Source organism: Myodes glareolus, chromosome 2, assembly GCF_982192425.1.
Source record: "Myodes glareolus chromosome 2, mMyoGla1.1, whole genome shotgun sequence".
In the NCBI taxonomy this organism is placed as follows: domain Eukaryota; kingdom Metazoa; phylum Chordata; class Mammalia; order Rodentia; family Cricetidae; genus Myodes; species Myodes glareolus.
Window position 1 is genome coordinate 118,838,409 of NC_142027.1, and position 14,259 is coordinate 118,852,667.

General features: G+C 48.8%; 1 protein-coding gene across 2 annotated transcripts in view; it reads right to left on the bottom strand.

Moving 5' to 3' along the window:
• Tmem132c (transmembrane protein 132C) overlaps window positions 1-14,259 on the bottom strand; it is a 305,762-nt gene that overhangs the window by 84,271 nt on the left and 207,232 nt on the right. For both annotated transcript variants that reach the window (XM_087903619.1, XM_087903618.1), the window contains exon 3: window positions 7,186-7,332. In XM_087903619.1, coding sequence (XP_087759745.1) covers window positions 7,186-7,332 — 147 coding nt within the window. The remainder of the gene's footprint in view (window positions 1-7,185; window positions 7,333-14,259) is intronic.

Consider the following 14,259-nt stretch of genomic DNA (forward strand, 5'->3'; position numbering starts at 1 on the left):
CTTCGGTCTTTATCTGCCCGCTTAATCATGTGACTTTGATCGTGGAGGCTGTCGGAAAGATTTAGTGAAACAATGTGTACATTTTGTAAAACGCCAATCCCCAGGGACTACATGGGGGCCTGTCCTGGTGCTGCCGAATGCTAAGAAACACACAGAGTAATCCTGTTACTGCGGCGGCGTGTGCTTTTAAGGCAGCGTGCTTGCTCGGGAGACAGCTTTTAACAGTAATGCTTTAACAGTTGAACCTAAAAGGAAATTCCAAGCGCCTAAGAGAGCTGTCTTACGTCAAGGTGTTCGGCTGGGAACAAGTGTGTGGCTGGGTCACGATTCCTTTAGCAGGCATTTGTGACCCACAGCGTGTGCCAGCTGGATCATGACCTCAGAGGTTACATCTTCCAGCAACCAAACCCCATCAACTGGACCCCATTCATTTCAAGGGAACGCCTACCGGTTTAAACACAGCCTTGTGCTTGGCCATTTCCCCTGAAGAACAGTTGTATAAAGCAAGACTTAGGGAATGCTCAGGGCAGAAGCACGTTTTCAGATGAAAATCCCACACTGGAGTCTGGTGGAGTCAGCTTCTGCCACCTGGAGGTCATTCTTCCAGGTCAGGCGAAGCACTTACCTAATTGATCCCTAGCTGCTTAGGCGAGACTATCCTGGACACTGCAGTCTGAACAAAGACTTAGAAGATGAAGGGAGACAAAAAGTAGGTGCAGAATGTTTCTGAAGGAAGGAGTGCAGAGAGGGCCAGGAGAATGAGTTCGGATTCAGGTCCACCGCTATCTGCACACCCCCACACCCCCACATTCTTTCCCTGAGTCACACAGAGGCCTCTGCCTTCTGTTCGACACACTTAGAGCCATGCAGCACCGATGGGGGAAAGATTTGGACCGAGTGTTAATTGCTGTGTTGGCTTCACACTCTAAGTATGAAAGATTCTCTTATAGGTTGGTAGCTGGCTCTGTTTGAGAGCAGAGATGTTCAGAATGCTTAAAAGGGAAGAGGGGAAGGAACACAAAATAAATAGATGGCTTAGGTACAAGCTATCTTCCTGGGTCTGGGAGACTCTGGCAAATGACTTTGGCTCCCTGAATCTTACAGTTCTTTGGTGGAGCAAGAGGAGCTAGTGCTCCATACCATCTTCCTGAGTTTCCCCAAGCAAGCTTTCTCTCCCATCTCTCCATCTAAGAGGTCACTTCCCCACAGGAGGCAGTAGGGGGTGCTTCCGATCCTGAGTCCCAAGTTGGGGTTACCAGATGCGAACTTTGGGATGGGGAATCATTTGATTGAGGTGAATTAAGGAAGGGTCTTTATTTTCCTTCCAGGAGAAAATGGGAAGCAAGAGAGAAGGAAACGGCCCCAACCAGGAAAGAGGTCCAGCGAGGGCTGTCTTTTTTAAAGTCCCAGCTCCTCACCTGCTCCTATGGTGAGCTTGCTCTGGTGTCCTGCACTGTTTTGTATTGTCCAAGTATGGAGACAGAACTGGACTTTCACATCTGATACCTGACCTCCCAGGAAGACAACCCCCAACCCGGTGTCCTTCCAGTGACCTGCAAGAGTGGGCCAAATGGGCCCTTGTGCCTGGAGCTCAGTGAAAGCCCTGTAGGGTGTGAGGGCGACCTCACCGCTGGGGACTAGGTGGTGAACCCCTGCCCTTCATACACTGGAGCCCCTACCCTGCTGTGACTGTATTCAGGAACCAGATATTTATAAGTCTAAGTGACATCCTTGGAGGACCACGTCCTGATGAGAGCAGATGTATTAGATCCAGTGTAGACTTATTATCACGATAGAGCCTTGTTGTAGACGAGAGGTGACTGGATGTGCAGAGAACATGGGTGGAGAGAGAGTGAGTTACTAGTAACATCCCTTCTTCATCTACACACTACCAAGCCTCATTATAAGGTGACCATATGGGTATGGCCTAATGGCCTATCACATGCCAGTGCTGGGTTTATATTTGGGTCAGGTTCCCAGTGTCTCTGTCTGTCTCTGTCTCTCTGTGTGTGCATGTGTGCAGATGTCAGAGTTGTCTTCTACCATGCACGGTTTGGGGATTGGACTCAGTCATCAGGGTTGGCAACAAGGGCCTGTGCCTTTACCCACTGAACTCTCTCACTGGGTCCACCTTAGTTGTCTTTTTCTTTTTTCTTTTTTTCTCAGCATGAGTCTTTTACTGGTGTGTGGACTTCCCAATTAGTCTAGGCTGACTGGCCAGAAAGCACTGGGATTATAGGTGCAGGCCACTGTGCCTAAATCCTCACGCTTAGGCAGCAAGCACTCTGCTGATGGGCCCCCCTCCTCAGCTCCAGCAAATCCTCTTTCGGGAGCCAGAACTCTGGGATGCGACTGAGATCTGGAAACACAGCTGCAGCTTCCGTGGCTCCAACGGGCAGCTCTCCTAATTGCTGACACTCACGAGGGACATTGCAAGAGCCAAAGGCAAGGCACAAAGCACTCTCAGCTCCTCCAGCAGCCACCATCCAGCGTCCCACAGAGAGGCTCCTGCAGGCAGCCACCAATCACGAAGATGGGGGGATACCGTGCCAACAGGATCCTCAGATAATTGAGTGAGTTTGTCCTTGAAGCAAAAATACTTGGTACCCAGGTCCCGATGAGGACTGTCTGCTTCTGCTGGGCTGGCTAGGGAGGCCAGCTCTAGTGCTCAGGGCAGCATTAGGCATGGGGGAATTTTTCCTGTCACTCTTCCTCAGACTTCCAGGATGCTTCCTTGGTGGGCACTGTGGATGCAGAAGCAGCTGACCTGAGTCCCATCCCTGATCCAGGTGTCCCCTTCCAGCGTCTCAGGGACTGAGGTGCTGCAGGCTCTTTGCTTCAGAAAGTAAGTTCATGAACTTATGTCTGTGAGTGATAACTATGCTACCTTGAAAGGCAAGCAGCTTAGCAGGTGAAGTGCAACCAACGGTTTTAAGGTGGGTTGAAGGGATGGGGGTTAGTCTGTATCATTTAGTGGGGATCTGATGACATCACGGAGGGCTTGGAGGTCAAAGTAGGGGGCAGGAGACTTGGGAATATGTGTATAGATTAGGGTTTCCTGAAGCTCGGAACAGAGATGACTGACCGAAGATGGTTCTGTAGGCGAGGGTCAGCTACAAGCCACGAAACAGGGTTGGCAGGCTCCAGAAGACAAGGGGGCTGTCCCTGCAGCCCTGCTGACATCTGCATCAATTCCCAGTGACGCCACTTGTATTGTGGCTCAAGAAGTTTCAGATGATAAACTTATGTCATTTTAAGGCATTGCACCCATGGTGACTTTTTACAGTAACAAGGGATGAACATAAAGACCCAGGGCAATGTCGAGACATAATGAATGACAGAGGCCACATCTTCCCATGCCCTAAGAGGCTTGTCCACAGGCCGATCTGATGGAGGAATTTTTCTCAACTGAAGTTCTCTCTTCTCAGCTCTGACCCTGACCCTGGCCTGGGTAAAGATGACAAAAAGTATGATCAGGACAATCATCTACAAGCAGAGACAAGGACCCTTCCCTGGATGACCCTCCTTTACGTGGTGCTTTAGACCCTGGATGATACTTGAATGGGTACCTTCCTTGAGACCTGGAGCAGAAGATTCTGGTAGGTTATGCAGATACTCAGAAGCTATAAGGATATGCTGATGGAGTTGGGGGGTGGGCGGTTGACGCAGCACAAGAGTCTAAGCTTGATCTCTAGGAATAGTGAAAAAAAGGGTGAGCACAGTGGCATGTGCTTGTAATCCCAGCAATCTCCTGGGGAGAAGGAGACAGGATGATCCCTGGGGCTGGCTGTCCAGTCAGCTACTTGGCCAGTGAGAAACCCTGTCTCAAACAAGGTGGATGGTTACCTGAGGAACAAGAACCAAGATCATCTTCTGGCCTTTACACACACAAACACACACACACACACACACACACACACACACACACACACTTTAAAAGGTATATTGTTTTAAGTTCCAATTCCATGAATGACTTGATGTACAGTAACAGACAAGTCTAATGCCTGTGTGAGCTACAGGGAGCTGGCTCAAGAGCTCCACATGCTCTGGGTTCTTGAGATCAGGGGTGGCTCTCACTCAGCGGTCCCTACCCAGCATAGGGTGGGAAGCCTCACAGTGCTTTCTAAGGGTCCAAGCGAGGAATGGGTGTGAAGAGGGACCCGTATTAGTGTTGCACAGACGGCAAGGCGCTCCAGCAGCTGGCAGCTGTTTCACGGTGTGTGCCAGGCCCTTGCTGTATAAATACTGTCCCTGGGGCTGAGTGGCAGCTATTGTGAGGTCCTGGCTGTTACAATTTGGGATGGGTGTTTGCGCACACTGATGACATTGGTCCTTCCATAGCAAGGGTGCCAACGAAGGCAGATCACTTTCTCAGACGTCACTTAGAGAAACTGAGAGCAGGCAGGCATAGCCAGGTTCCCTCCACCACACACACCTGCTTGGGACCCTGGAACACACAGGGCTGACCACTTGGCTCTTCAGCATTTTCAGCAAATATCTCATCAGCCGTTCAAGGACTCTCAACCTGTGTCTAATACCAAGAACTATTTACATGTGTAAACTCACTATCTGTTAATTAACACGCCTGCTTTCATTTCCTTAATTGTCTGTTTAATTAGATTTTACATGAAACCAACGAGAAGGCTTAATTTGTCCTCTGATCTCCCCTATAACTAAGGGCCTAGGCACATGTTTCTTTCTGGCCATGTTTTTGAAAGGTTAAAGACTGAGACACTGAGGTGTGCTCCAAAATTCTTCCAGGGGTCACCACAGGGATGGCCAGGGCAGAGGCCAGGAGCTATTCAGCATGACAGCTGTCTTTCATGGTTGGGTGTTGAAGGAGGGGGCTGAAGAATAGGGCACCCAAAAACAAAGTGGAGTAGTTTTGCTTAATGGCAGCATCCTAAGGGTCAATTTAGACATGTCCTGCAACTTCACCCTCCTTTCCTGCAGCTAAATTTCTTCAGGAAAACACACTGAGAGGAGAGGTCAAGAGCGCCCTAACAAGGGAACACACTTCTGAGAGAAAAACCAAAACAACAAAAATGACTGTATACTGTGTGCCCAAAAGAAAATACCACATGGTACTCCTTTCATATTTACACCTGCCTTTCAAAAATGCAAGTTCGGACACTGGAGAGGCCAGTAGCACTGAATGAAGTCAGGTACCACTGACCCGTGGACAGCTCACAGGAACCTGTCGACTCTTGTGGCTGTGTTTTACTGACCTAAGCAAAAACTGAATGTGTCAGAGAAACATCTGGGATGCCAAATGGAGAAGGATTTTCGATTTTGAAGGAAGGAATTCTGTGTCACTCAGGTTAGCAAAGCAATTCTTTTGCCAAGCAATTGCATGCAAGCCAGCACAGGGAAACCAAGCTCTATTCCAGCTAGACAGCACACAAGTCGGCCTGAAAGTCTCCTAAAGAGAGATTGGAGCCCACATTGAATGTTATCAGTTTCTGTGTTAAGGCAAGCGAACCACATGCCTTACAAACTCGAAGCCATTTGCATCAAGTATACAATGTACTCCGAGCATGCCTCACTGCACCCAGTAACCTCCCCTGTCTGTCCCTTCCATCTCTTCTCACCCCACAGATTCGCAGAGAGCCATTCTTCTGGATACAGCTTTCACAATGACTTAACACGCTCCTGTCAGCAACCACGAGGACGGGGTCGAACATAATACGCATTAGGAGGTGGTGGGTGCACTGTGCCAGTTAGTTCTTGTTGGCTTGACACAAACTAGAGTCACCTGGGAAGAGGGTCCTCTGTAGAGAGGTTGCCTATGTTAGACTGACTGTCTGAGGGGACATTTTCTTGACTGGTGACTGGTATGGGAGGTCCCAGCCCACTGTGGGTAAAGCCACACCTGGGCAAGATAGTTCTGCACACTATAAGAAAGCTGGCTGAGCAAGCCACGAGGAGCAAGCCAGTAAGCAGCACCCTTCATGGCCTTTGCATCAGCTCCTGCCTCCAGGTTCCTGCACTGTTTGGGTTCTTGTCTTGACTTCCCTCGGTGATAGAGTGTCATCTGGAAGCCAAACAAACACTCGCTCTTCTTCCTTGGGTTGCACTGGTCATGGTGTTCATCACAGTAACAGAAACCCAAGCTAGAAAACCCACTTCAGTTTTCTGTTTTCTTTGTGTACTAAAGAGAGATTTTTGTGGAGAGAAGCTCGCTGTTTAGCATTATCTGGGACAGTGGTTCTCAACCTTCCTAATGCTGTGACCTTTTAATACAGTTTCTCATGTTGTGGCGACCCCCAACCATAAGATTATTTTCATTGTTATTTCACAACTGTAATCTTGCTACGGCTTTGAGTCAGAAGGCAAACGTCTGTATTTTCCAATAGTCTTAGGCATCCCCTGTAAAAATCGCTTGACCCCACCCCCTCAATGGGGTTGTGACCCACAGATTGAGAACCACTGGTCTAGGTGACTCAAACCTGTAAACAACCTTGATTAGCAAAAGCACAGTATGTTTACTAGCGTTAAGTTAAAGGCTTATGGTGGGATATTATATGTAGCCATTAATACTGTTTGTAAGAAGTACTTAAAGTCAAAATGAAATGTCTTCTATTTGAATGAAAACAAAACCATCGTAAAACCCCAAGTGGGTACTAAGATCCTAAACTTCTAAGACCAGTAACTTACTATGGATATTTTGTATATGGAGATTGCGTATGTGAGACCCTGGAAGGAGATGAGCCCACGCCTCAGCAGCGGGTAAGAGGATGCCTTCAAGTGTCTGAGTTTTGTTTTCCAAAGCAGCAGGTGTACTGGTCTCATAGCCATAAAACAACCGCCTTCAGGGGTAACCCCCAGTATCTATGGAGAGCCTTGCACAGCCTTCCCGTAGAATCATGAATTATCCTCCCCTTCCCTCTGTTCCTCCTCACCAATGACCAAATCTAACATGGGTGCAGGACTGAGCATTTTGTCACAGCATCCTCTGATAGGTCACAGAAACAAGTTCAGGTGACAAAGTGGGGAGTGATGTCATTTCTTCCCCAATGCTCAAGGAGCACAAGGCTGGAACCCACACATGCAGACACACATCATTGGTTATTTGGTACCCCAGTGGGCATTAGGTTCTGGGTTTAACATCCTGGCCAGCGGTGGTCAAGATGAAGCCAGACAAAACTGGATGTAAAATCAGAGTGCCCTGGAGGGGCTACTTACCTATTGCGTGCCCCAGGGCCCAGGCGCTGGCAGGCCACAGAGGTGGTGGTGTGCTTCCCTCCGTTGCCCACCTCCTGCCTCACATCCCACTGCCGAGGCTCGCTGGTCTGTGCACTCAGAATGTTCACCCCCTTCTTCACCTTGGCTCTGTGGATGGAGGGGGTGAGAAAGGGTCACAGTGTCAGACTTGAGCTTTCAGAGGTGATGGGCCTAATTCAGCTGCTGCCGTCAAAGTGTACGGGATGGTGGCCCTACTGGTGACCACACATGGAAGTGGAAACAAAGCCCTCTCCCAAGGCTTGTGAGTCATAGAACTTGCTGGAACATACTAGGATATTCCCTCAACCACACCAGAAAGTCATACATGATTCCAGCACGTAGATCTACCAAGAAGGTAGAGAAATCATTCAGCGGTAGTAAGTTCATGTGTGGGTAAGTGCACAGAGTGCAGTGCCCAAGGAGATCATAGGAAGGCATCAGGTCTCTGGAGCTGGCGTGAGGGGTGCCTGTGAGTTGCCATGTAGGTGCTGGGAACTGAACCCACGTCCTCTGCAAGAGCAGACAGCGCTCTTAACCACTGAGCCATCTCTCTAGCTGCCCAAGCAAGGAGTTTAAAGAAAGATGTGGGAGGAAATATCTCAGAAAGTGACTTGGGAATGTAACATATGACTATCAGGGTCAGGGAGCTGCAGGGGAAAATCCAGGAGGATGGCTTACAAATTAGTTCGCGAAACTTCTATAAGAGCATCCATCTTCAGACTAGAAGAGACCAGTAGACTATATGTACAATGGACAGTAACAAGCCACATGATCAGTGCATATTCAAACGCTATCTGCTCAGAGGGGAGCTGGAGAGGAAAAGGTCGTCCTGGTTAACTTTAATTGTCCACTAGAAACAGCCTAGAGTCGTCCAGGAGCGTCAGTTGAGAAACTTGAAGGATCCCATTGACCTGTGGGCATATCTGGGAAGCCTGTACTTATTAATTGGTGCAGGAGAACCCAGCTCACTGTGAGAAGCACTTAGAAGGTGATCCTGAGTTATATAAGGAAGCTTGCTAGCTGAGCATGAACTCGCCGTCCCATAGCCAGTATCCTCCATGGTTCCTGCCATGTTTCTTTGTCTGTAAAGTGAGTACCTTGGTCGGAAGTAACACTGTGTGTAATGGCAAGAGAAGCTGCCATCAGGTTCCTGCCTGGAGTTTTTTCAATGATGGATTGGGAGTTGGGAGTGGGGTCCGGGTCCACAGCAGCCTCATAGAAGGGACTGGAATAATCTAAGCAGAAGGGACTTCAGACCCGAGCTCTGTGCCCAGCCTAATTACAGATCCAGTGTCTCCATACATTAGAGTCTTCAAAACATGTACTCTCTAGGGCCATGCTTGGGAAACCACGTGGGAAGTGCTCCATGCAGCCAGGGATGAAGTGGTGGGGCACAGGGAACAAGGTCCAGACTTCAGAGAGACAGGCATGGGGGCTCAGTGCAGGGAGAGCCCAGGAGACTCCCAGCCACAATGCTCTGTGACTTTTTGCAGACAAATGTCAGTTCACTCCAGATAGGGCACCCATGACAGACAAAGAAAGGATTCATGAGCCAGTGAGTTTATTGGGGTGACGGACAGGAGCATGGGCGACTCAAAAGTGGCTTCAATCATCACCCCCACCCCACAGAGTGTGGGATGGACTCGTGCAAGCTACGTCTCAGGAGCTCTCAGCTTGCAGGCAGCTCCACTCAGGAGTCTCCTCCTCCCCAGACGTTGTCACTGCTTTGTAAACTTGGGGACCAGCTTTGGGAATCCTCTAGCTTTCCAGCTTCCCAAGCCAGATGTGCTTCTTAACTTCCTGCCTCAATGAGGCAAAATTTCAGCACAGAGGGAGAAAATTAACGACAGCCAGACAATGAGATTCCTAACTTCTGTGATCCCAATGAGTATGCCACGAGATCTGATCAGGTAGAGGAGATTTTGGGAATGAGAAAGAGCCAAACATACAGGAAGCCAAGGGAAAAAAAACCTATAGCTCAGGGCTGGAGAGCTGGAGAGGTTGTTAGAGTCCGGACACTCTAGTAGAGGACCCAAGTTTGTTTCCCAGCACCCATGTGGTAGCTTGTAACTGCTTGTAACTCTAGTTCCAGGGGATCCAACAGGTATCTGTATAACACACACACACACACACACACACACACACACACACACTCTTTAAGTTTTATATTAAATCGATGTGTTAAACACACTTAGAACAAAAAGATGAAGATTCATTTGACGGGAGATATTAAAAGGTCCACTTTCACGCGACAGTCCCATCCTTCCTAGCAGAGAAACTGACACTCTCGGGTGCTCATAGCCCTGGTACCTCTCTCTGCTGTTGGGAAGTAAGGTTTCATGCCGTGTGACCCAGCTGGAAACAGGCCATGGGTGCATCTGAACTTTGCTTGAGCTTCTAGATTTCAGCAAAGCTTCATGTATTCCACCCTCTGCAGTTCACATGAACTGGAGAACCCTGGTGGTCTGGGTGCTGGGTGGTTTCAAGTCAGAGAGCTGAAGAGCTCATCACTGAGGTAGGGAAGACCAAGAGCTAGAAGGACTTCTGGTGAACATAGATCACTCTCTTGGGAGAGAACAATGGGTGTTTAAATCTATTCCATGGGCTGCATGGGAGAAAAGCAGCTCAGATCCAAGGACTGGAAATTTTGCAAGTGGAGGCTTGCAAAATCTTCACTGAAGATGGTGAAATGCGACACTCTTCCTTGGAGATGCCTGGCTTTGAGCGGAGGCGAGGTGGCCAGACAGAGGCTGGCTTTCCCAGCGTGGGTGAGTGGACTGGAGCCACACAGACTGGGAAAAGGGGCTCAGCTCCAATCACCTGCAGGTGTTTCTCTAACATCATCTGCTCCCAACAGAGACTATATCCTGGTCCATGCCCCTTGATTTGTGGGACTGCTGTTGCTGGCCACTAGGTTCAGAGATATCCTTGTTTACAATGCCTGGTGCTGAACCCAGTGTTTCTTAGCACAGGCTGGGTGCTGGGATGCTTCAGGACACCATCCAGGTATGGGACTCACCTTGGTGGCACATCCAGCCTCACTATAGGTACCTATGTTGGGCTCATCCATCTATCCTGCATGTTCATATCCAGCAATCTTGCTCAGTTCTTGCTGGTTAGAAACAATAGCTTTATCTGTCTTTTCCCAATATGTAATAAGGGAGTGATTAAGTGTTCTTAGAGAAAATCGATGCTCAGTACACATTTTGAACATTGAACGGCTAATTTCCACCCTGAGTTATCTCCCTCCGGTCATTTGTAACCTCGCTGTGTAACACTTCCTCTAGGAGCTGCTGAGTTCTGCTGGGATATTTGAGCCTCTGTGAGGCACGAGGATATTTTTGGGTACCACCCAGTCTTGGACCCTGGGGACCCAGATCTAAACCTCAGACAGTATATGCCAGGAAATAAAACCATATAATTAGGAACTGTTTGAAGTGCACCGTCCACCCCATTAGCACATGATGGAGTCTGAGCTCTGGATCCTCAGAGTGTGGTCTCATTCATAAAGGGTCTTGGGGGCGGGGGGAACTGCAGCCATCATTGGCGTGCTCTGAGTTTGAGAGACCTTGCCTCGGTGAATAAGATGGAAGATGGAGCAAGCTGAGATCAACTTCCAGCTTTCACATGTATGTGCACATATGTGCACAGATACCCACGTACGTATGTCCACACACATGCAAAAAACATGCATGATCACATGCTCATCACACACACATACAAAGGAGAAAAGAGTCTCTGTGGACAGAACCAAGTTAAAAGGGGGTTATAAAAGTGGGCCAGATCTAAACAGTTAGTGTCCTCACACAGGGGAAGCTGGAAGGAAAGGTCCCGGCAGGAGAATCCACATTTGTGTGCAGGTAAACATGGCTGCCACTCACCAAGGAGAAATGCCGGGACAATGCCTACATTAGTTACTTTTCTCATTGCTGGGACTTAAATACCAATAACAATTACTTAAGGGAAAGGAGTGTTTGGCTCACAGTTTGAGAGTACAGTCCATCGCGGCAGGAGTGTGAGGAGGCTGGTCCCATGCCATCCCCAGTCAGGAAGCAGTGAGAGATGAACGCTGGTACTCAGCTCCCTTTCTCTGATTGGTGCAGAACACGGGATGGTACCAACCCACATCCAGAGTGGGTCTTCCCACATCAGTTAGCCTAGTTTAGAGGTTACCTTCCGGGCATGCCTCCTCGGCGAGTCTACACCCTGTCAGGTTGACTCTATCAACCATCACTGCTTTGGTTACATAGCTCCAAGGGAAACACATGCTGATGCCTTTGTTCCACTTCCTCTGAATCAGAAGAGAAGACGTAACCAAGGTGTTAGTGTAATGCGATTCTAATTCATCTTCATAATAAAAACCCAGAGTCAGATTAATATCTAAGCACCCCTAATGGGGGTGAAAGCTGAAAGATCAGAGAAGCAGAGCAGCCAGCCACTAGCTCTTGCCTCTATGAAATCTCCAGCCCGAATGGGGTATCCTGTCTCTGCAAATCCTCAGACTGAATGCCATCTCTATGTAACCTCGGACTCAATCCTGAGCTCTGATCTCCTCCTGCCTTATATTCCTCTCTCCACCCAGTCACATCACTTCCTGTCTCCACCTCCCTAGTCCTGGGATCAAAGATGTGAACCACCTCCGCCGGACTCTGTTTCTCTTTGAGACTGAATTAATCTAGCGTACCTCAGGGTGGCCTTGAACGTATAGAGATCCACCGGCCTCTGGCTCCCAAGTGCTGGGTTTAAGGTGTGTGCCACCACTGCCTGGCCTCTGTGGCTAACTAGTGGCTTGCGCTATACGCTGATCCTCAGGCAAGCTTTATTTGTTAGCGTGCATACGAACTATCACCACATGTTAGCCACCCATGAGTGGCTCCATGTCACAGCTGCCCCAGAGAACTGGCCCAGCTGCCAGCATGCGAGGACAGAAGCAAGCCCCCACTGCAGCTGCCCACGTGGTGGGGCTCCTAGGAGACGTAAGGCCAACTGACATTACAAGGCAGAGGCGGCAGCCTTAGAGTCTGGGACTGCTCAGCACGGCAGTTAGAGCCCTCCACCAGTCTGGCTCCTGGTGGTGTCATAGGAACACCACTTGCTTCTTGTACCCGGTGGCAGCTGCTGGTAAGGGGGGGGACCTTTGCAGTGGGCACACACTGCATGTGAGGGCACAGAGTAGAAGGTATGTATGTCTTCCTACCGCAGGAAAACACGTGAGTTCATACCCATAGTCAGCCACTAACCTAGCAGAGTTCCTGGGGAGATGCCAGGCTGGGGCAGGAGAGCTGGCTTGGGGTTTCAATAGTTCAGAATACTAAGAAGGACCAGGTGAAGGTGTGAATCTAGTGGCCCTGGTGCCCCTGTAGCTCTTCTGAGCTCAGGAAAGTCAAGCAGGGTGTCAGGGGCCAATGCTCAGGGAAGGTCACATACATATAGCCTCCTCCTGGCTCTCTGCAAACAAAGCCACCCAGGTTCTAGTCCCAAGCTGCTGGCGAGTCACATACTCTCTGGGATTGCATTCATTTACTCAATACTTTTCTTGAAATCAGCAATCTCTCTGCTATAGAAAAGTCATGTCACGAAGGAGCCCTTGTGTGGTTACATACTCGGTAATGAAAAAATGTTTTTATATGAATGCACACTGAGATGAATATGTGACAGCAGAAATAAGAAAAACTTAATCATAGATCTCATAAGTTAACATGTCTGGTTACCGGCATGCTCACACTCTTTAGTAAGGTGCAATATGTTAAGATTAAAAACGCAGACTTTTGTGAATATGGCTTGGTACAGACAATTCTTTTCTTCCCAATTTCCTCCCTCCCCTTCCTCCCTCCATCACTTCTTTTCAAGACAGTATCTCAGCCTGTGATTCAAACTAGCCTGGAACTTTCAGCAATCCTCCTGCCTCAGCTTCTCTAGTGCTGGGATTACAGACACACGCCACCCACCATCGCCACTGTTTTGTAGAATGTGAACTCACTGATCATGTACATGGTCACAGCTTGTTCTCAGCAGTGGGGGTCATTTTCCTACTTCCTTTCTCCCATGGGAACCCCATGAATACAGTCACCCTATACAGCCTGCCATATTCTGATCTGGTGCTGAGTGTTCCACGCGGGGACAGGGTCCCTTCACAGACCAGGACCTACTTCCTCAATGCCTCTGCCAGTCTCTTTGACCTTCCTTAAATTACCTGATAGGTTAGATTGTCCACATCTGTCAGGAACCAAGACAGAGAAAATCAAGAATCTGTGCATAGTTCCAAGGCATAAAATGTCCCCTGGTCATGCCTGTATTTCCTAAAAGAAGCCAGTGCATGAATGTATGGTGTGCACAGATGTGCACACAAAAGCATGGGGATAAACATGAGTTGTGTGTTATGGGCATGTATATACATGCATGAGTTATGTGTATCATATGTGCACATGTGTGTGTGTGTGTGTGTGCACATGTGCATACGGGTGTACACATGTTAAAGCCATTGAACCCCCGCTCTTTGTCCTGCCCGTGGAATGACTCAGTTCCTGATTCACTGATGTCAGTGACCACAGACAGCCTGTCTGAGCACATGCTTCTCACCTCTCAGGTGGAAACAGGCGTAGACAAAGGTGTTTTTTACTAAGCATCTTTCTGTGTCATGATAATCTTATCAGATCTTGGCCCCTATGGGCCATTGCCTGTGGCTTCCCCATGTTTGCTTCTATCTTGAGTTAACAGTGACTTCTTTATCAGCAGGTCTTTATAGCTCCGAGGCAAAGCTGGAGCTGGAGAGCAGCAGGATTCCTGATGCTGCTGTTAAGCTCCATTGCTTCTGGTCCTCAGCAGTGGGTTCCCCGGCTCCATTGCAGACTCTGGCCTAAGACGTTCATTAACAGCTCATGCACCACTGCACGGCTTCAACAGGCTTACTTCTCAGACTTCGCACTCTGCCTCCCCACACCGCTAGCTAAACAGCATGAAACAGGCACCTGCTGGATGTTAGAGTTTTAGAATTTTGCAAGCTGACTGTTAGATAAATCCGTTATCCAGTTATAA